Below are 14,647 nucleotides of genomic sequence, written 5' to 3' on the forward strand. Positions count from 1 at the left end.
AGTTCCAACGTGAAATGTTAATATACTTTTTTACTTGTAAGAATAAATTTTATATTGAATAAATTGTAACTTAATTTCCTAATATCTAGGATTTTGGAATCAACTTCAATTTTACTTATTAAATCCTTTCTTATTATAACTAGATAATTTTTTTTTTCATATTTAGGACTTTAAAAATTAAGATTTTAATTACCTAGCATAAATTATTTCTTTATTTGAACAATGTTACATAATTGTAATTCCTTATACGTAACATTTGAACTATCTATATGACTTTTAATAGATTTTCATATTATATTGATTAATTTAATGAATAATATTTTTTGCATAATATTAAAATTTACACTTAATAATAGTGAGAGACAGATGAAGGTGGGGGTGGGGGGTGGGCTGCAAGAGACAATAACAGTAACGATTCTACAAACACAAACATCCAAAAGTGATATTATTGTACCAATCTTTTTTACCCTTTGAAAATATATTTTTTAGTGGATAAAAGTATAGTTAAAGATAAATTTTTAAAAGTTGAATTAAGCTAATATTAAAAATTTGAATAACAAAGAATATAAATTATTTCCTCTAGAATTGAGAAATAACAATAATTTCCACATAAGTCCTTAAAATTACAATAAAAAACATGTGAGGACTTTGTGGGACATGATTTCTTCCTTTATTGAGCTATACCTTAATGTGATATCAACATTCATCATTATTCAGATGCTCTTCAAAATATATATTTTTTGAATTTTCAAAATTTACATGTGTAATTAAACGAGTTCATTCAAACCGGTTCACTACCATTTGTGTCCCAATTTGAAAACTGCATAATCACCGTTAAATTTTCAAGGTGTATATAAAAGATACATATTTTACATTCATTAATTCAGTGTAAACATTCAGTGCGAGTAAACTTTTACTGAGCCAAAACATTCATCCCCATCTGAATATTGCAGAAGCCCATGTAAGGCCAGCTCCAAATCCAGCAGCAGCAATGACATGGCCTGGCTGCACTTTTCCACTCCGAACAGCTTCATCCAATGCTAAGGGAATGGATGCAGCACTTGTATTCCCATAATTTGCCACATTTGTTATCACCCTCTCTGATGGCACCTCTAATCGTGTTGCTACACCATCTATAATCCTTTGGTTTGCCTGTACATATATAGAGTAGAAGTAAGACTGAATACATTTATAGAGTAGAAGTAAAACTGAATACATGTATTGCAGGTTTACTCATCATACAAAGATTGACGTTTAAGTCCAAAATGCAAACCGTTTAGACATCTAGGCTCATTGTTTCAAGAGAATAAATTGATAGATTAAGATGTTACTCATAGAAATTAAAACTAGATGGTTGATGTGAAGAAGTGCTACTGAAGGGTTATGTTGATTGAAGGATGCCTACTAAAGTGAAATATAAGTTTTACAGAACAGTTATACGACTGGTAGAATTATATGATAGAGAATGTCGGGCCGCTAATCCAATATACCGCCTAGATGCAGGTGCTAAGATGAATGTGTGGTCATATAAGAACAACTAAGATTAGAAATGACCACATTCGCAAGAAGTTGCAAGCAATACTTATTGAGGACAAAGTGAGAGAGGTCGCTTGAGTTGCTTTGGTCATACGTCGATCTACAGATGCAACGATCTATAGGTGTGAAGCTACGGTAAGTGGCCGGCCAACACTCCGCACCGTAACTCTAAAATGAAGATTTGAAAGTTACAAAAAGTGGTAATGATTTGAAAGTTCCAAAAAGTTACTACTATATAGAAAGGTGGGTTGGGCACTTTTTCGTCGTCCGTTTGTGGGCCCAAAAACAATTGTGGGCCCACATATTTTAAACAACTACTAATATTTAAAAAAGGTGGGTTGGGCACTTTTTCGTCGTCCGTGTGTGGGCCCAAAAACAATTGTGGGCCCATGTATTTTAAACAACTACTAATATTTTAGAAAAAAAATTATGGGCCCCATATTAAACATCATGCCCCATATTAAACACCATAATAAAAAAATAAAAAATAAAATAAAAAGTGGAACCCACCACATCCAAACTCACGGGAAAAAAAAAAGTGGATCCTATATTAACAAAATCAAGCAATATTAAAAAAAAAAAAAGTGAATCCCATATTAAAAAAAAAAAAAAACAATGTTAAAAAAAAAGTGCTTAGAAAATCACACAATTAAATGAATAATGATGGATTCATTGTCACATGCGTATCAACCCATTAGAGGGAGCAAATGAAATTATTGTACAGCAACATACTTAAAATACAAAAGTGCTTAGAAAATCAAACAATTAAATCAATAATGATGAATTTATTGCCACATGCGTATCAACCCATTAGTGGGAGCAAATGAAATTATTGTACAGTAACATACTTAAAATACTTATATATTAAATTCGTTTTCCAATTTTTGAAAAAAAAAATTGTGGGCCCATATAGCCTAATGGATTCATTGCCACATGTGTATCAACCCATTAAGGGGAGCAAATAGAATTATTGTACAGTAACATACTTAAAATACAAAAGTGCTTAGAAAATCAAACAATTAAATCAATATTTTATTACTATTTCGTCTGTTGTGGGCCCCATTAAAAAATTGTGGGCCCCATATATATATTAAACAACAACTAAAATAAAAATAAAAAAATTGTGGGCCCCATATATATTAAACAACAACTAATATTAAAAACAAATTGTGGGCCCCATATTAAACACCAACCAGTATTAAAGAAAAAAAAGTGAAACCCACCACATTCAAACTCACGGGAAAAAAAAGTGGACCCCATATTAACAAAATCAAGCAATATTAAAAAAAAGGTGAATCCCATATTAAAAAAACAAACAATGTTAAAAAAAATGCTTAGAAAATCAAACAATTAAATCAATAATGATGGACTCATTGCCACATGCGTATCAACCCATTAGTGGGAGCAAATGAAATTATTGTACATCAACATACTTAAAATACTTATATATTAAAATAAGATAGAATTTAATAACTTTTTCATTTTTTCCTTACTCTAATAAACGTGAAAAGAGATTAATGTCATAAAAGAAAAAATAATATTAAATGGAGATCAAAAATTATAATTCTAATTGACGTTTCCTTAAAAAAAAAACGTGTAAAAAACAACATGACAAGTAAAATGAGTTAAACAAAAAATATTTACTAAAATTTAGAAAATCAAATTTCTAAAAAAAAAAAATGGGGGGCCCCATATTAAACACCAACCAGTATTAAAAAAAAAAAAAAAAAAAGTGGAACCCACCATATCCAAACTCACGGGAAAAAAAAAAGTGGATCCCATATTAACAAAATCAAGCAATATTAAAAAAAAAAGTGAATCCCATATTAAAAAAACAAACAATGTTAAAAAAAAATGCTTAGAAAATCAAACAATTAAATCAATAATGATGGACTCATTGCCACATGCATATCAACCCATTAGTGGGAGCAAATGAAATTATTGTACAACAACATACTTAAAATACTTATATATTAAAATAAGATAAAATTTAATTACTTTTTCATTTTTTCCTTACTCTAATAAATGTGAAAAGAGATTAATGTCATAAAAGAAAAAATAATATTAAATGGAGATAAAACAATTATAATTCTAATTGACGTTTCCTTAAAAAACCGTGTAAAAAACAACATGACAAATAAAATGAGTTAAACAAAAAATATTTACTAAAAATTAAAAAATAGAAGTTCTTCATTTAAATTGAAAATCAAATTTCTACTTTGTTTCATTTTAAACATGTAAAATTAATATAATAATTTGAATTAGAATTATCCAAATCAAAATTTGATTAAAACATTATATGTATTACTTTACTATTACTACTATATAGAAGAGTCGGTTTATAGCGGCAAGATCGTCGTCCGTGTTCGGTCCTACTTTTTTATTTAAGGGTAAAAAAATCTTTTGTGGTCCCACCCACTTTTTTATTTAAGGGCAAAAAAATGACGTTTTATACTTTATATTACCAACTCTTCTATAAAATAGATAGAAATACTTTATTATATTTCTATTTTTCTACTATATAGAAGCATCGGTTTACCCGTGCTTTGTCGACAGTCACTCTTAAAAAAAAAAAAAAAAAGGGCCAACCCCACCCTCTCCAAACTCATGAAAAAAAAAGTGGACCCCATATTAAAAAAAAAAAAAGGCAACGTCAAAAAAAAAAAAAAAAAACGTGCACCCCATATATTAAAAAATCAAACAATATTCATGTAATTCCCAAAGTATCTCCCTCAAGTCAATAATAGTGGATTCATTGCCACATACATATTAACCCATTAGTGAGAGCAAATGAAATTATTGCACAGCAAAAAACATGAACCCCATATTATTACTTTTCTTCAAAATATTTAATTATTGTATTTGCTATTCCGCCATATATATATATATTTAAAAAATAAGATACAATTTAATTACTTTTTTATTTTTATTCTTACTCTAATAAATGTGAAAAGAGATTAATATCAAATGAAGATCAAATAATGAATAAGGTAAATTAGTCAAATTATAATTCTAATTCACGTTTCCTTAAAAAACCATGCAAAAGACAACATGACAAGTAAAATGAGTTAAACCGAGAATATTTACCAAAAATTAAAAAATAGCATTTCTTCGTTTAAATAGAAAATTAATTTCTACTTTGTTTCGTTTTAAACATGTAAAATTAATTTAATAATTTGAATTAAAATTATCCAAATCAAAATTTAATAAAAAATAATAAGTATTTTACACTTTTAAATTAATCGAATTAAAATTGAAAGTATCAACTGATGCTTAAATATTGCTATTATTTCATGTCAAAGAGAGGAAAATAATTTTCTTTTAAAAAAAGTATTAATACGCAGCAAACACAAATAAAATAAAATATATATATACATTAGGCTGTAGAGCTATGGCGTGCATGGTTCTGCCTCTACCCAGAGTAGAAAGGCCCAATGGACTCCACTTTATTAGGCCCAAAGTGTAACATCCATCCAAACCACTTTAATGCCCCCACTTGGTCACATGCCCACCCGGCGTTTAATCGTGCTAACTAATTATGATTAAAGCCTAAACTAATTTTGTCCTAACTCGATGTGGGATTATGAGTAATATGCTGATGGCTTAATACCATGTGTGCCAAATAGTTTCCTCAACGAAAAATTAAAGATAAAAGGCAAACCGAGATATTTGTCAATTTATATTTATTTGGCTTAAAAACAAATAATAATTAAAAGATGTTTGATTCAGAAAATAATTTAATAAACCCTCCAGCTTCATCTTTTTCCCCTTTTTAAATATTATCTCCTTATTTCTGTGTATTTCCTAAATTCCTCTCCTCTACTTTGATAGTAATCACGGCAAATTCCAGCGACTATTCTGCTATGATTCTTTTTTTCTTTTCTATAACAGTCAAAAACCTATCAGAATTTTAAGCAGATTCAAAACAATAGCATGATGAAGAGCTAAAAAAAGGACTTAGTATGAAAGGAAAATAATTGGACCAATAATAAAACAACATAGTTTTTCTTGCATTTTCTATGGAGCCGTTTGTCCGTGGATTTTTTTTTTTCCTTTTCTTCCTATAGCGTTTGGTTATACATTGGACTGATTGTTTGGAATTTTTTTGAAGACAAGTTTCAAGTTTAAAAAAGTGGTTTTGATAAACTTTTCAAGTGAAAAATCTTCTCCACTTACAAATTTCAACTTTTTTTTTTCTAGTTAAATACATGTCCAAACACAACTTTAATTTTCAAATACACTTTTTCAACTTGACTTTAAATATTACTTTTTTAAATATCATATTATTATGTCCAAAAAAGGCCGGCCCCTTTCATCAATGAATTATCAGTTATTATGAGGAAATTTAACTTGTGTGCCTCAAATGATAAATATGAAGGGGCAAAGTGCACTCTAGTAATGATTGACAAAGCAATTTGAAAAATGGGACATGTTACTTGTTGCAAAAACTCAACATTTGACATTTCTAGGAAAAACAGGATCCATGTTTTGGCATGATTGACTTAATTACCGCAAATTATGGACAGAAATATCTTTCTCATTAGTTGATACATGAAGGGGACTTTAAGAACCAAAATGGAGTTATAAAGCTTTAATTACTGAATCGCTTCCCAACTGTCTGTTTCGAGTTCGTTTAGATCTGATATTAAATTTTGTTTCAGGACAGATCCGACATAGCTATATATGTAGTTCGTTGGTTCATTTCTTCCATATATAACAACAAAAGAAAGGACACATATTTATGATTTTGCATGATCGACATAATTTTGTATATCAGAAAATCATACCTGATGGAGGAGCAACCAATCGAAATCAGAGCCAGATAAACCAGCTTTCTCTAAAGCTGCTTCGATTGATTGTGGCACCATGCGAACAGCAAACTTGAAAATCTCTCTGCCGTTCATCTGGAGGCACGAATAAGACGAGCCCTTGGGTGGAAGATTACTCACAGAATGATTTTTACTTGATACATGATCTGTTTCATTCTCTTTGAAAGTGGATATCAAGTGCCTAGACAATGGAAATCAACTAGTTAGTGCCAATCCGAAGATGGAAGGCACGGTAATTTTGTCCTATGATGAATAGAGGTAACGTACCTTTTACCATCACCGTCACTATGCAAGTCGAAGCCAAACAAACCATCTTCTCCGATATCACATGCCTAAAAAGAAACATGTTTATGTGAATTTTGAGAAATAGATATTGGAGAACCAGAGTCACAGAAGAAACAAACTCACTATGGAGTCTAAAGGGCATCAACTTAGCCTTCAAAGTCTATGAGGTATGTCGACACTGCCTATCTATGTTGCTCGGACTCTCCAAAGTGTTGCCACACCCGTGTTGGATCCTCCAAAAATGCACTACTTTTGGAGGATCCAACATGAGAAGAACCAGAACAGAATGGTTCCGCCTACAGAAAACTCTGAGGGGATGATGCCTACTGCTAAAATTCCGGTTTTTGCAATGCGTTCTTCTAGACAAGAAGAAGACTTGGAAAGAAAAAAAGAAGTTTGGATCCGGAAAAGTATGCTTAGGCAGTTCTTTCACTGAGCACAACAGAATGAAGAGGAATTTGAGTCCGAACAACATAGCTGTCTATAGTCAAGAAGCTTATATTGATTGCAGACCAGCTTTTACAATGTAAAATACTGTCTTCCAAGAAGAGGAGTTGGTTCTTTTGCAGTTTGAATTTCTACTAATCCATCTTTCACAATCATCTCTGGGTGAAAAGATTTCTACTAATCCATCTTTCACAATCATCTCTGGGTGAAAAGATTTAGGCAAACAAGTGGAACAATGTTGAGACTACAGCTACACCGACCCCCCGGGGTAGCAATCTTTTTAGTTCACAGGATGACTACCTGCTGACCGTAATGACACCAAAATATCCATTTATATGATCAATCATTCTTTATGGCCTTTATGTCGGTAAAATTGGTTGTAAGTTAATCATTTCTAACTTCAGACTCTCCTACATGAAAGGATCTGAGTCCATCCAAATGATATTGAGCAAAATCTTATTCTGGAAAGAATGGCGAAGTAAGGGAATCAACGTGTTCCAATTTCTGGCCTTGCACTGACCATCCAATGGACCAGGGACTAAATGGCCACTGCCTGAAAGGACTATGTCCGTGGAAACTACTACGTGATTTTTTCAGAGCAAGAACTTAAGTGAAATTCAGAATGAACAAATTAAAGGCAAAAGATTTTCTGCTTGAACTCTAAATGGTATCCCACGAGGATAGTCCATAAATAGTAGTATAGTACCACACAATAAACGAAATAAGAAACAAACAGAATAGAATTCCTAGAAGTGTATGAGGACTACCTATTTCAACTGCTTGCTCAGACAAATCCAAAAGCTAAAGTAAGAAAACTACCTATAAAAGAACAAAATTCTTCACACATGTTCTCTGTCAAGTCTCATTCAAACAGCAAACAACCTGTTCCGAAGGAAGAGGGACTTAGCACACTTTAAAACATGTCCGCTGACTAACTCCTCCCAATCCCGAAAAAGAAGAATAAGCATGGACTTCATATTAATACAGTTTCTATCGATGTGAAATCAAATTCTATTTCTCTGATGCGCATGTCGTTCGATCAGTCTACTCTGCTATAGTATGTGCTAGTGAAAAAAGTGTTAATGTGAGGAAGAATATAAAAGCATTCATCTTATGGAACTTGAACTTGTTTTTTTTTTTTTTTTTTTACTTTCCAGATAGTGCTAAAAGCAAACCTAGAAAAAGACCTGAATTCTATTCAATAATTGGTTCAGAAACTCTCCGTTATCGATACCTGCACAAGTACAGCACCAGCAGCATCACCAAAGAGAATACAGGAGCCTCTATCAGTCCAATCAACGAAACGAGAAACAGCATCAGCCCCAATTACAAGTACATTCTTAAAACCAGCAGCTGCAATAGGAACAGAAACGTCATATTAGCAGCATATCCAGGAACAAAATACAAATAGACCATAACCACATTTCACTATAACAACCAAGTTTTCTTTGAAACCAATTTTTCATATTATGTTATATTATATTTCTCTATAACAACATTTCACTAGAGTAGCCAACAAATAAGGGCTTATAACATATTTGGCCACTTGGTAAAAAATAATTACATCCTCTAGCCAATAGCCAGCAAATTTATAAGTTTTGTATATTTATACTTAAATATACACATAATATACATGTAATATACATATATTATACATCTAATATACATATAAGTGTATCAGGTTTTGTATATTTCGGCTACTGCCGGTAATTAAGTTTGGCCGAAGGGATATAAACTTAAGAATCCCAAAGATATACACTAGTTATGTATATTATATGTATATTATCATTAATATACAAAAATTACACATTTGCCGGCTCTTATTTTGGTGGACGGTTATACAGTGTACATATCCCAAAAAATATCCTGACAAACGACACCAGTATAGAGAGGTTTGACAAACGACAGCACTATAGAGAGGTTTGACTGTATAAAGCAGCATTAGCTACAGTGTTCAACTATTAATGCATAGTATATCCTGTAAAGAATGATTATACAGTTCATAAAATCTCATTTTAAAGGCAAAGTTTAGAAGATTCTACCTTTGATGTAGCAAGAAGCAGAAAACAAACCCAACAAGAATCCGCTACAAGCCGCCGTAATATCAAAAGCCAATGGATTGCTATTGCAGCCCAGTGCTTTTTGGACCTAAGAACAGAAAAGTTTCCCTTATAAAATTGTGAAGCAAGAATGATTAAAGATAATAATATGATAGATGAGAAATTCAGATAACTTGGGAAAAGAGAAAATAGAACTAAAATTTAGCTATCTAAAATCCATCACAGAACAAGAACTCGGAAAATACTAGAAAGGAAATAAAACATGAGTAGGTAAATATATTCCCAGTAAACTTTGTCGGATGGAGAAGCTATAATAACTCAAAGATCAATAAAACACTTTTTCCAGAGACCAGTCAGCTATGTTGCTCGGACTTCGCAAAAATGTTGTTGCAACGGTTTCGGATCCTCCAAAATGGCACTACTTTTGGAGGATTCAACATACACATGTTGACGTCTTTGAAGAGTCCGAGCAACATAGCAAGTCAGAGTACCACAACATTTCAAGCTAGTATTGAGACATTCACCCATTAAATGAGCCAAGAATTTCAATTCGAAGTTGCAATAATGTGAGAATCAATATTTCCAGATAGTGTGATTACATGATAGTCAGAAAAAGTTCAATCAGTCCCAAGAAGAGCATCATTTTATAAAATTCACAACTCTCCGTTGCTTAACACTTTTAAGGGGAACACATTTTGATGCTCAATTTTCATATCAGGATTAACAAAACAAAAAAGAAAAGGTGTTCTTAACTATCTGGTAGAATGTTAACAAGTTTGCTGGTTATTCTTCATCGGGTTCAGATATGTGCATATGAACAACAAACGAGAAATGATACTACTCTACAAAGCCGTACCAGCGGAGCACTGCCAAAAAGGTCATCTCCAGTTGAAGAACACATCAAAATTAGGTCAACATCTTTAGGATTAACCTCTGCCATCTCAAGAGCTTTCCGCGCAGCCTCTACAGCCAAATCCGTTAAATTCTCTTTTCCTGTAAAATGTATACCAGATCGCATTTACATGCGAAAATGTTTTGTATTATTTTCCATACATATCCGAGTTACAAAGAGATTGACCAACATGTGCTGACAGAACACAACAAGATGGAGTAGGTTACTATGTATAAAGATCAATGAAAGATTCACCTGAAAGAACTCTACGGTTACGGATTCCTGTCCGAACGGATATCCATTCGTCACTAGTATCAACAATTTTTGCAAGATCATTATTGGAAACTTTCAGACTTGGTACTGCAGAGCCGCATCCTACTAGTTTGCAGCCCATGTTAACTAGTCTGTACATAAGACAAATCGTAAGTAAGAAGTTTTGTGACAACAATATAACATATACTTTCAATTTGTTTGAACCTATTTCCTTTTTAGTCCGTGCCAAAATGAATGATCTCTTTCCTAATTTGGAAACAAATTCACTTTATGAATGATTTACAGCCACATAAATTTTCAAGGCTTATTTTGAACCACAAGTTTCAAAAGTCTTCCCTCTTTCTTAAATGTCGTGCCCAGTCGAATGAGTTCATATAAATTGAAACGGAGGGAGTATAACTTTGAGAATGCTATCTAAAAATCAGAATTTTATTAATAGAAATGCTAAGGAAATTCTATAGCCAGAAGTTAACAAAAAGGGGGAAAAAAAAGAACCTAGCTGAAGCTAAGATAATACCGTAATTACCTAACTCCCTCTATAGGCTCCTTCGGCCCCCAAGAAGATAATGTGACGCCCTTGATAGAGGGCGGGTCAAGATGAAAGACTTGCAGAATTTCTAACATGGAAAACTTACAAAGAAATTAAAGGGCGCATATTACATATTAAGCAAATTCCACATCAGAAAAGGATGGAAAAGTAAAGCGCTATACAAGACAGAGCACAAATTCACATAGTACATGCTTTTGGGCTCAATAATGATGTAGTTCAAAGCACCAAATCTGTAAGGTCTGTTGGGCCAAAACGGAGTCGGATCTCGCAGTACAATGAAACCTTTGAACATTCTAAGTCCCTAAGAGGGGGTGCATGAGACGCCCTTGACGGAGGGCGAGCTGATGAGGGTTGGTCAATGTGAAGGACTGACACGCTTCTAGGCAAGTAAGTTTTCAAAGAAAGGTGCACATGATACCTTACGCAAATCACACATTGGAAAAGGAGACAAAAGTGATGTGCTAAATAAGATAGAGCACAAGTTCACGTGGTAATGATTTTTCTGGCTTTATATTACAACTTGCCTTTTATGCCTACTTTTAAGGCGTTTCTTGATAAACTAAGCCACGATATAATACGCAAAATTCTACTTCATTCACCTAGCAGTGGAAAAGGGGATGGCCTTCTTGAAACACATCTCCAGTAACAATTAATCCTTAATAACAGAAACTAACTTCATTAAATTATTTAATTTGTGCGACGGAGCATCAAAATCAGATATCCACATTAAGATCCAAATTCAAAATAGGCTGTTGATCAAACAAAAATTAACACATTACCTTGAAATCTCCTCTGCACCTTTAGCAGTACTGGAACACATTATCCTGTTAATAGTTCAGCAGAGAATTAATGAACACTTAACCCCATGTATGCCTATTAGTTTAAACATGTAGACAAAGTAATATATGTACACAAATATATTCTGTATACCACAAAATTACTAATTAAGTTATAGTCAAGCACTTGAAAGAAAATTCAAAAATAAAATACTTTACGGACAGGCAATCAAATGACAAAGTGGGAGACTTTAGAATATTTTCGAGAAATGGAAGAACTGATTTCTGTTCAAGAACATCAGTGATCACCAGAGACTGAGCTAGAATTTTGAATTTATGGATTCTGCTTGATTCTTAATAATTTTTTTATACATACTGAGTGAATTTTTTAACCAAAAATACAAAGTTTAAGCCAAAAGTACTAAGTTCTACCGAAATATTCTGTAGACAGATTGTTCTATATTGTTGCAAGTTTTTTTCTTGTATATGTACTCACAAAGTGGGTGCTGCTTGATGCTGCCGCGTTCTACTGGTCCCAACCCAACCAAATATTCGAGAAGATGTAACAGTTGCAGCAACAGTTGTAATTGCCATAAAATCAGACCCCGCGATAAGTCAATGTTGCAGCTATGGTGCTAGCTAGCTTGACTTTAGCGGCGTAGCTAAGAATTTGATTGATGGTGTTCAAACTTTAAAGAAGCAAACAGAAAAAAACTTTCATGATGAATTTAGAAGGCAAAGAATAAGAGAAATATTGTAGCGAGGGAGTATCCACGTTTTGTGTGAATAAGCACATGGCATGTATAAAGTATGATAAAAGAAGGACCAAAAATAGTATCCCCTGCATTACTCTACCTCCTCGCCTAGTTGAAAATTAAGTTATGTGATACGAATCCTCCGTTTCGTGTACAACTTAAAGTCAACGAGACAGTTGGCATTTGCCCTCTAATCTCGTAAATAAGTTATATTTAGTCCGTTATATTTTTTGATATATTTGTTATTGTTATCTAATTTTAGGATCATATTTATCTTTGTACTTTATTTACGGGCCATATTTACCCTCCGTCCGTTATATCCCCTTGTTCCCACCTTTATTTTTGAAATTTTTTTTCTCCCAATTTAAGTAGTCACAATTAAACCTGACCCTATAATAATAATAATAAACCCAACTAACCCCCGGGCCCCGCCCCGCCCCTACCACACCCCATTTTTATTTAATGAAAAATGGGAGTAATTTTCATTCTTGTATCATCAGCATCTTACCTTTAAATGATTTATTTCTTCGTTTGAAGCAAATCTATATATAATATAAAGCTAGGCATAGATGAGGTGATGTGGCACCTCTCTATGGCCTCCATTCCTATTTATCTATTTTCTCAATTTTTTGAATTATTTCCTTATTTTATGTTACAATAATCTTCAGAATACTAGGAGCACTTAATTTTTCTCTTTCTTCATTATTACTTCTATTTATTTTTTAAGAAACCTTTTGCCTTCTTTGTCTTCAGTTTTTTTTTTTCAAACCTTTGTTACAGTTTGATTTTTTCCCCTTATTTAAAGGTTTAGAAGATCTGCAAGCAAATAAACAAATACACCTTATTTAACATCATTACTTAATGTTATCATTTATGTGGTAATTTACACCCACGTTCTATGTAGTCATTTACACCCACGTTCCTTCTTTATCAAAACTTTCCTCCATTCTTGATGAATCTATTTCTTCTTCTTTTTAGGCCCATGTTCCTCTACACTCATTAAGTCCCATTACATTGATCATTGATAACGTAAATATAATTACAGCTAGCGTTAGACCTATAAATATTATTTCAGTAGCATTTGGGTCAAGCACACATCCTCTTCCATTTCAAAATCAGCTTTGTTGTTGTAAATATAAGATTTTTGGCTCACCTCTTTCTTTTGTGGTCTTCACTCTTCCCTTCAAAGGATTAGCAAGAAGAAAAGAAAAGAATCTCATGCAACGAATTCGCCGCTGTTTCCCGTAAGCCCATCTTCGTTACGTCAACATTAATTGTTCAAGGTTTAGAAAGAAAGTTGGTGATGAGTTTGATAGGACAGCGAAAGAGAGTGTGTAAGATTTCATGGACGTTTTTTTATTTTATGTTCTTGTACTAAAGAATGTGCAATAAAGCTAAAGAAGGATCTAATAAGTAGTGCTATTGTCCTTCTTTTTATTGGACTCCTTTACATTGTACTAACTACTCTCTTGATGAATTCATAAAATGATTATGGAAGTATTGGGATGGTAAAAATACAAGAGAAAAGAGGAAGAATTGTAGGGATTTTGCATAAAATTTGGAATAAAATGAGGATTTTACGGATCAATTTGCATCATTCACGTCCATTTGTAGACAAAACTTGTGCCCTTTGTGCATTCCCTCAATTTGGAGAATTTATCAAGTACTACTCCATATTACTTTCCTTATTTGGTTGCTTTTTATTTTGCCCTTTTATTCTTACATTAAGAAAATCTTTTGAAGATAATTATATTCTAATTTACGGCATATATCGAATATATATGTATTAAACAATAAAATTATGTACCACAATATATTTCCTACATATATATAAGAAGTAATTTAGCCTAAAATAAAATATTTCGTGAAGTTTAATATATTTGAATGATGAAACTAGAGGAAAATATTTTTGAATTTTCTTTTAGGATTTTTGTTTTATGATGTAAAAGAAAAAAAAATAGTGTGTTTTTATAAGATTATGTTATGATTTGATTTGCTCCGTTTTTCAAATATAAGTTTTATGAAATTTTTCTGATTTGAAATTATAAACTTGAAATTTTGAATTATTTGTTTTAAGTTAATTTTAAGATACTTTAGTTGTTGCAAAGATTCACATTTTGATTATTTAAATGTTCAATAAGAAAAAAAAATATTCTATAACTTAGGTACGAGTCTTTTATAACCGCGCGAAGCGCGGACCAATTTACTAGTGATTAAAATTCTGAGAGTTTGTTGCTTCTTTCT

General features: G+C 32.3%; 1 protein-coding gene across 4 annotated transcripts; it reads right to left on the reverse strand.

Moving 5' to 3' along the window:
- Positions 1-721: 721 nt before the first annotated feature.
- On the reverse strand, positions 722-12,506 carry LOC132609467 (beta-ketoacyl-[acyl-carrier-protein] synthase III A, chloroplastic-like). Of its 4 annotated transcripts, none has more exons than XM_060323447.1 (9): positions 12,145-12,506; positions 11,652-11,696; positions 10,305-10,453; positions 10,014-10,150; positions 9,140-9,245; positions 8,332-8,450; positions 6,633-6,697; positions 6,324-6,546; positions 722-1,152 (listed from the first exon to the last, which is right to left on the reverse strand). In XM_060323447.1, exons 1-9 carry the CDS (start codon positions 12,240-12,242, stop codon positions 931-933), a joined length of 1,164 nt encoding a protein of 387 aa, XP_060179430.1. In that variant the 5' UTR covers positions 12,243-12,506; the 3' UTR covers positions 722-930. The 4 variants fall into 4 exon arrangements, with proteins under 4 accessions (XP_060179430.1, XP_060179433.1, XP_060179432.1 ...); XM_060323450.1 differs by having other exon boundaries at positions 12,081-12,205; XM_060323449.1 differs by lacking the exon at positions 12,145-12,506 and adding an exon at positions 11,872-12,019.
- Positions 12,507-14,647: the final 2,141 nt, after the last annotated feature.

This window comes from Lycium barbarum, chromosome 9, assembly GCF_019175385.1.
Source record: "Lycium barbarum isolate Lr01 chromosome 9, ASM1917538v2, whole genome shotgun sequence".
In the NCBI taxonomy this organism is placed as follows: domain Eukaryota; kingdom Viridiplantae; phylum Streptophyta; class Magnoliopsida; order Solanales; family Solanaceae; genus Lycium; species Lycium barbarum.

What these genes read in the sequence shown, in the direction of transcription:
- LOC132609467 (XM_060323447.1), bottom strand. Translation starts at nt 12,242, where the DNA reads ATGGCAATTACAACTGTTGCTGCAACTGTTACATCTTCTCGAATATTT. An exon ending in TGCTTCTTGCTACATCAAAG is followed by an intron (nt 8,451 to 9,139) that starts GTAGAATCTTCT and finishes TTCCTATTGCAG; the next exon opens with CTGCTGGTTTTAAGAATGTA. An exon ending in ATTGGTTGCTCCTCCATCAG is followed by an intron (nt 1,153 to 6,323) that starts GTATGATTTTCT and finishes ATATATGTACAG; the next exon opens with GCAAACCAAAGGATTATAGA.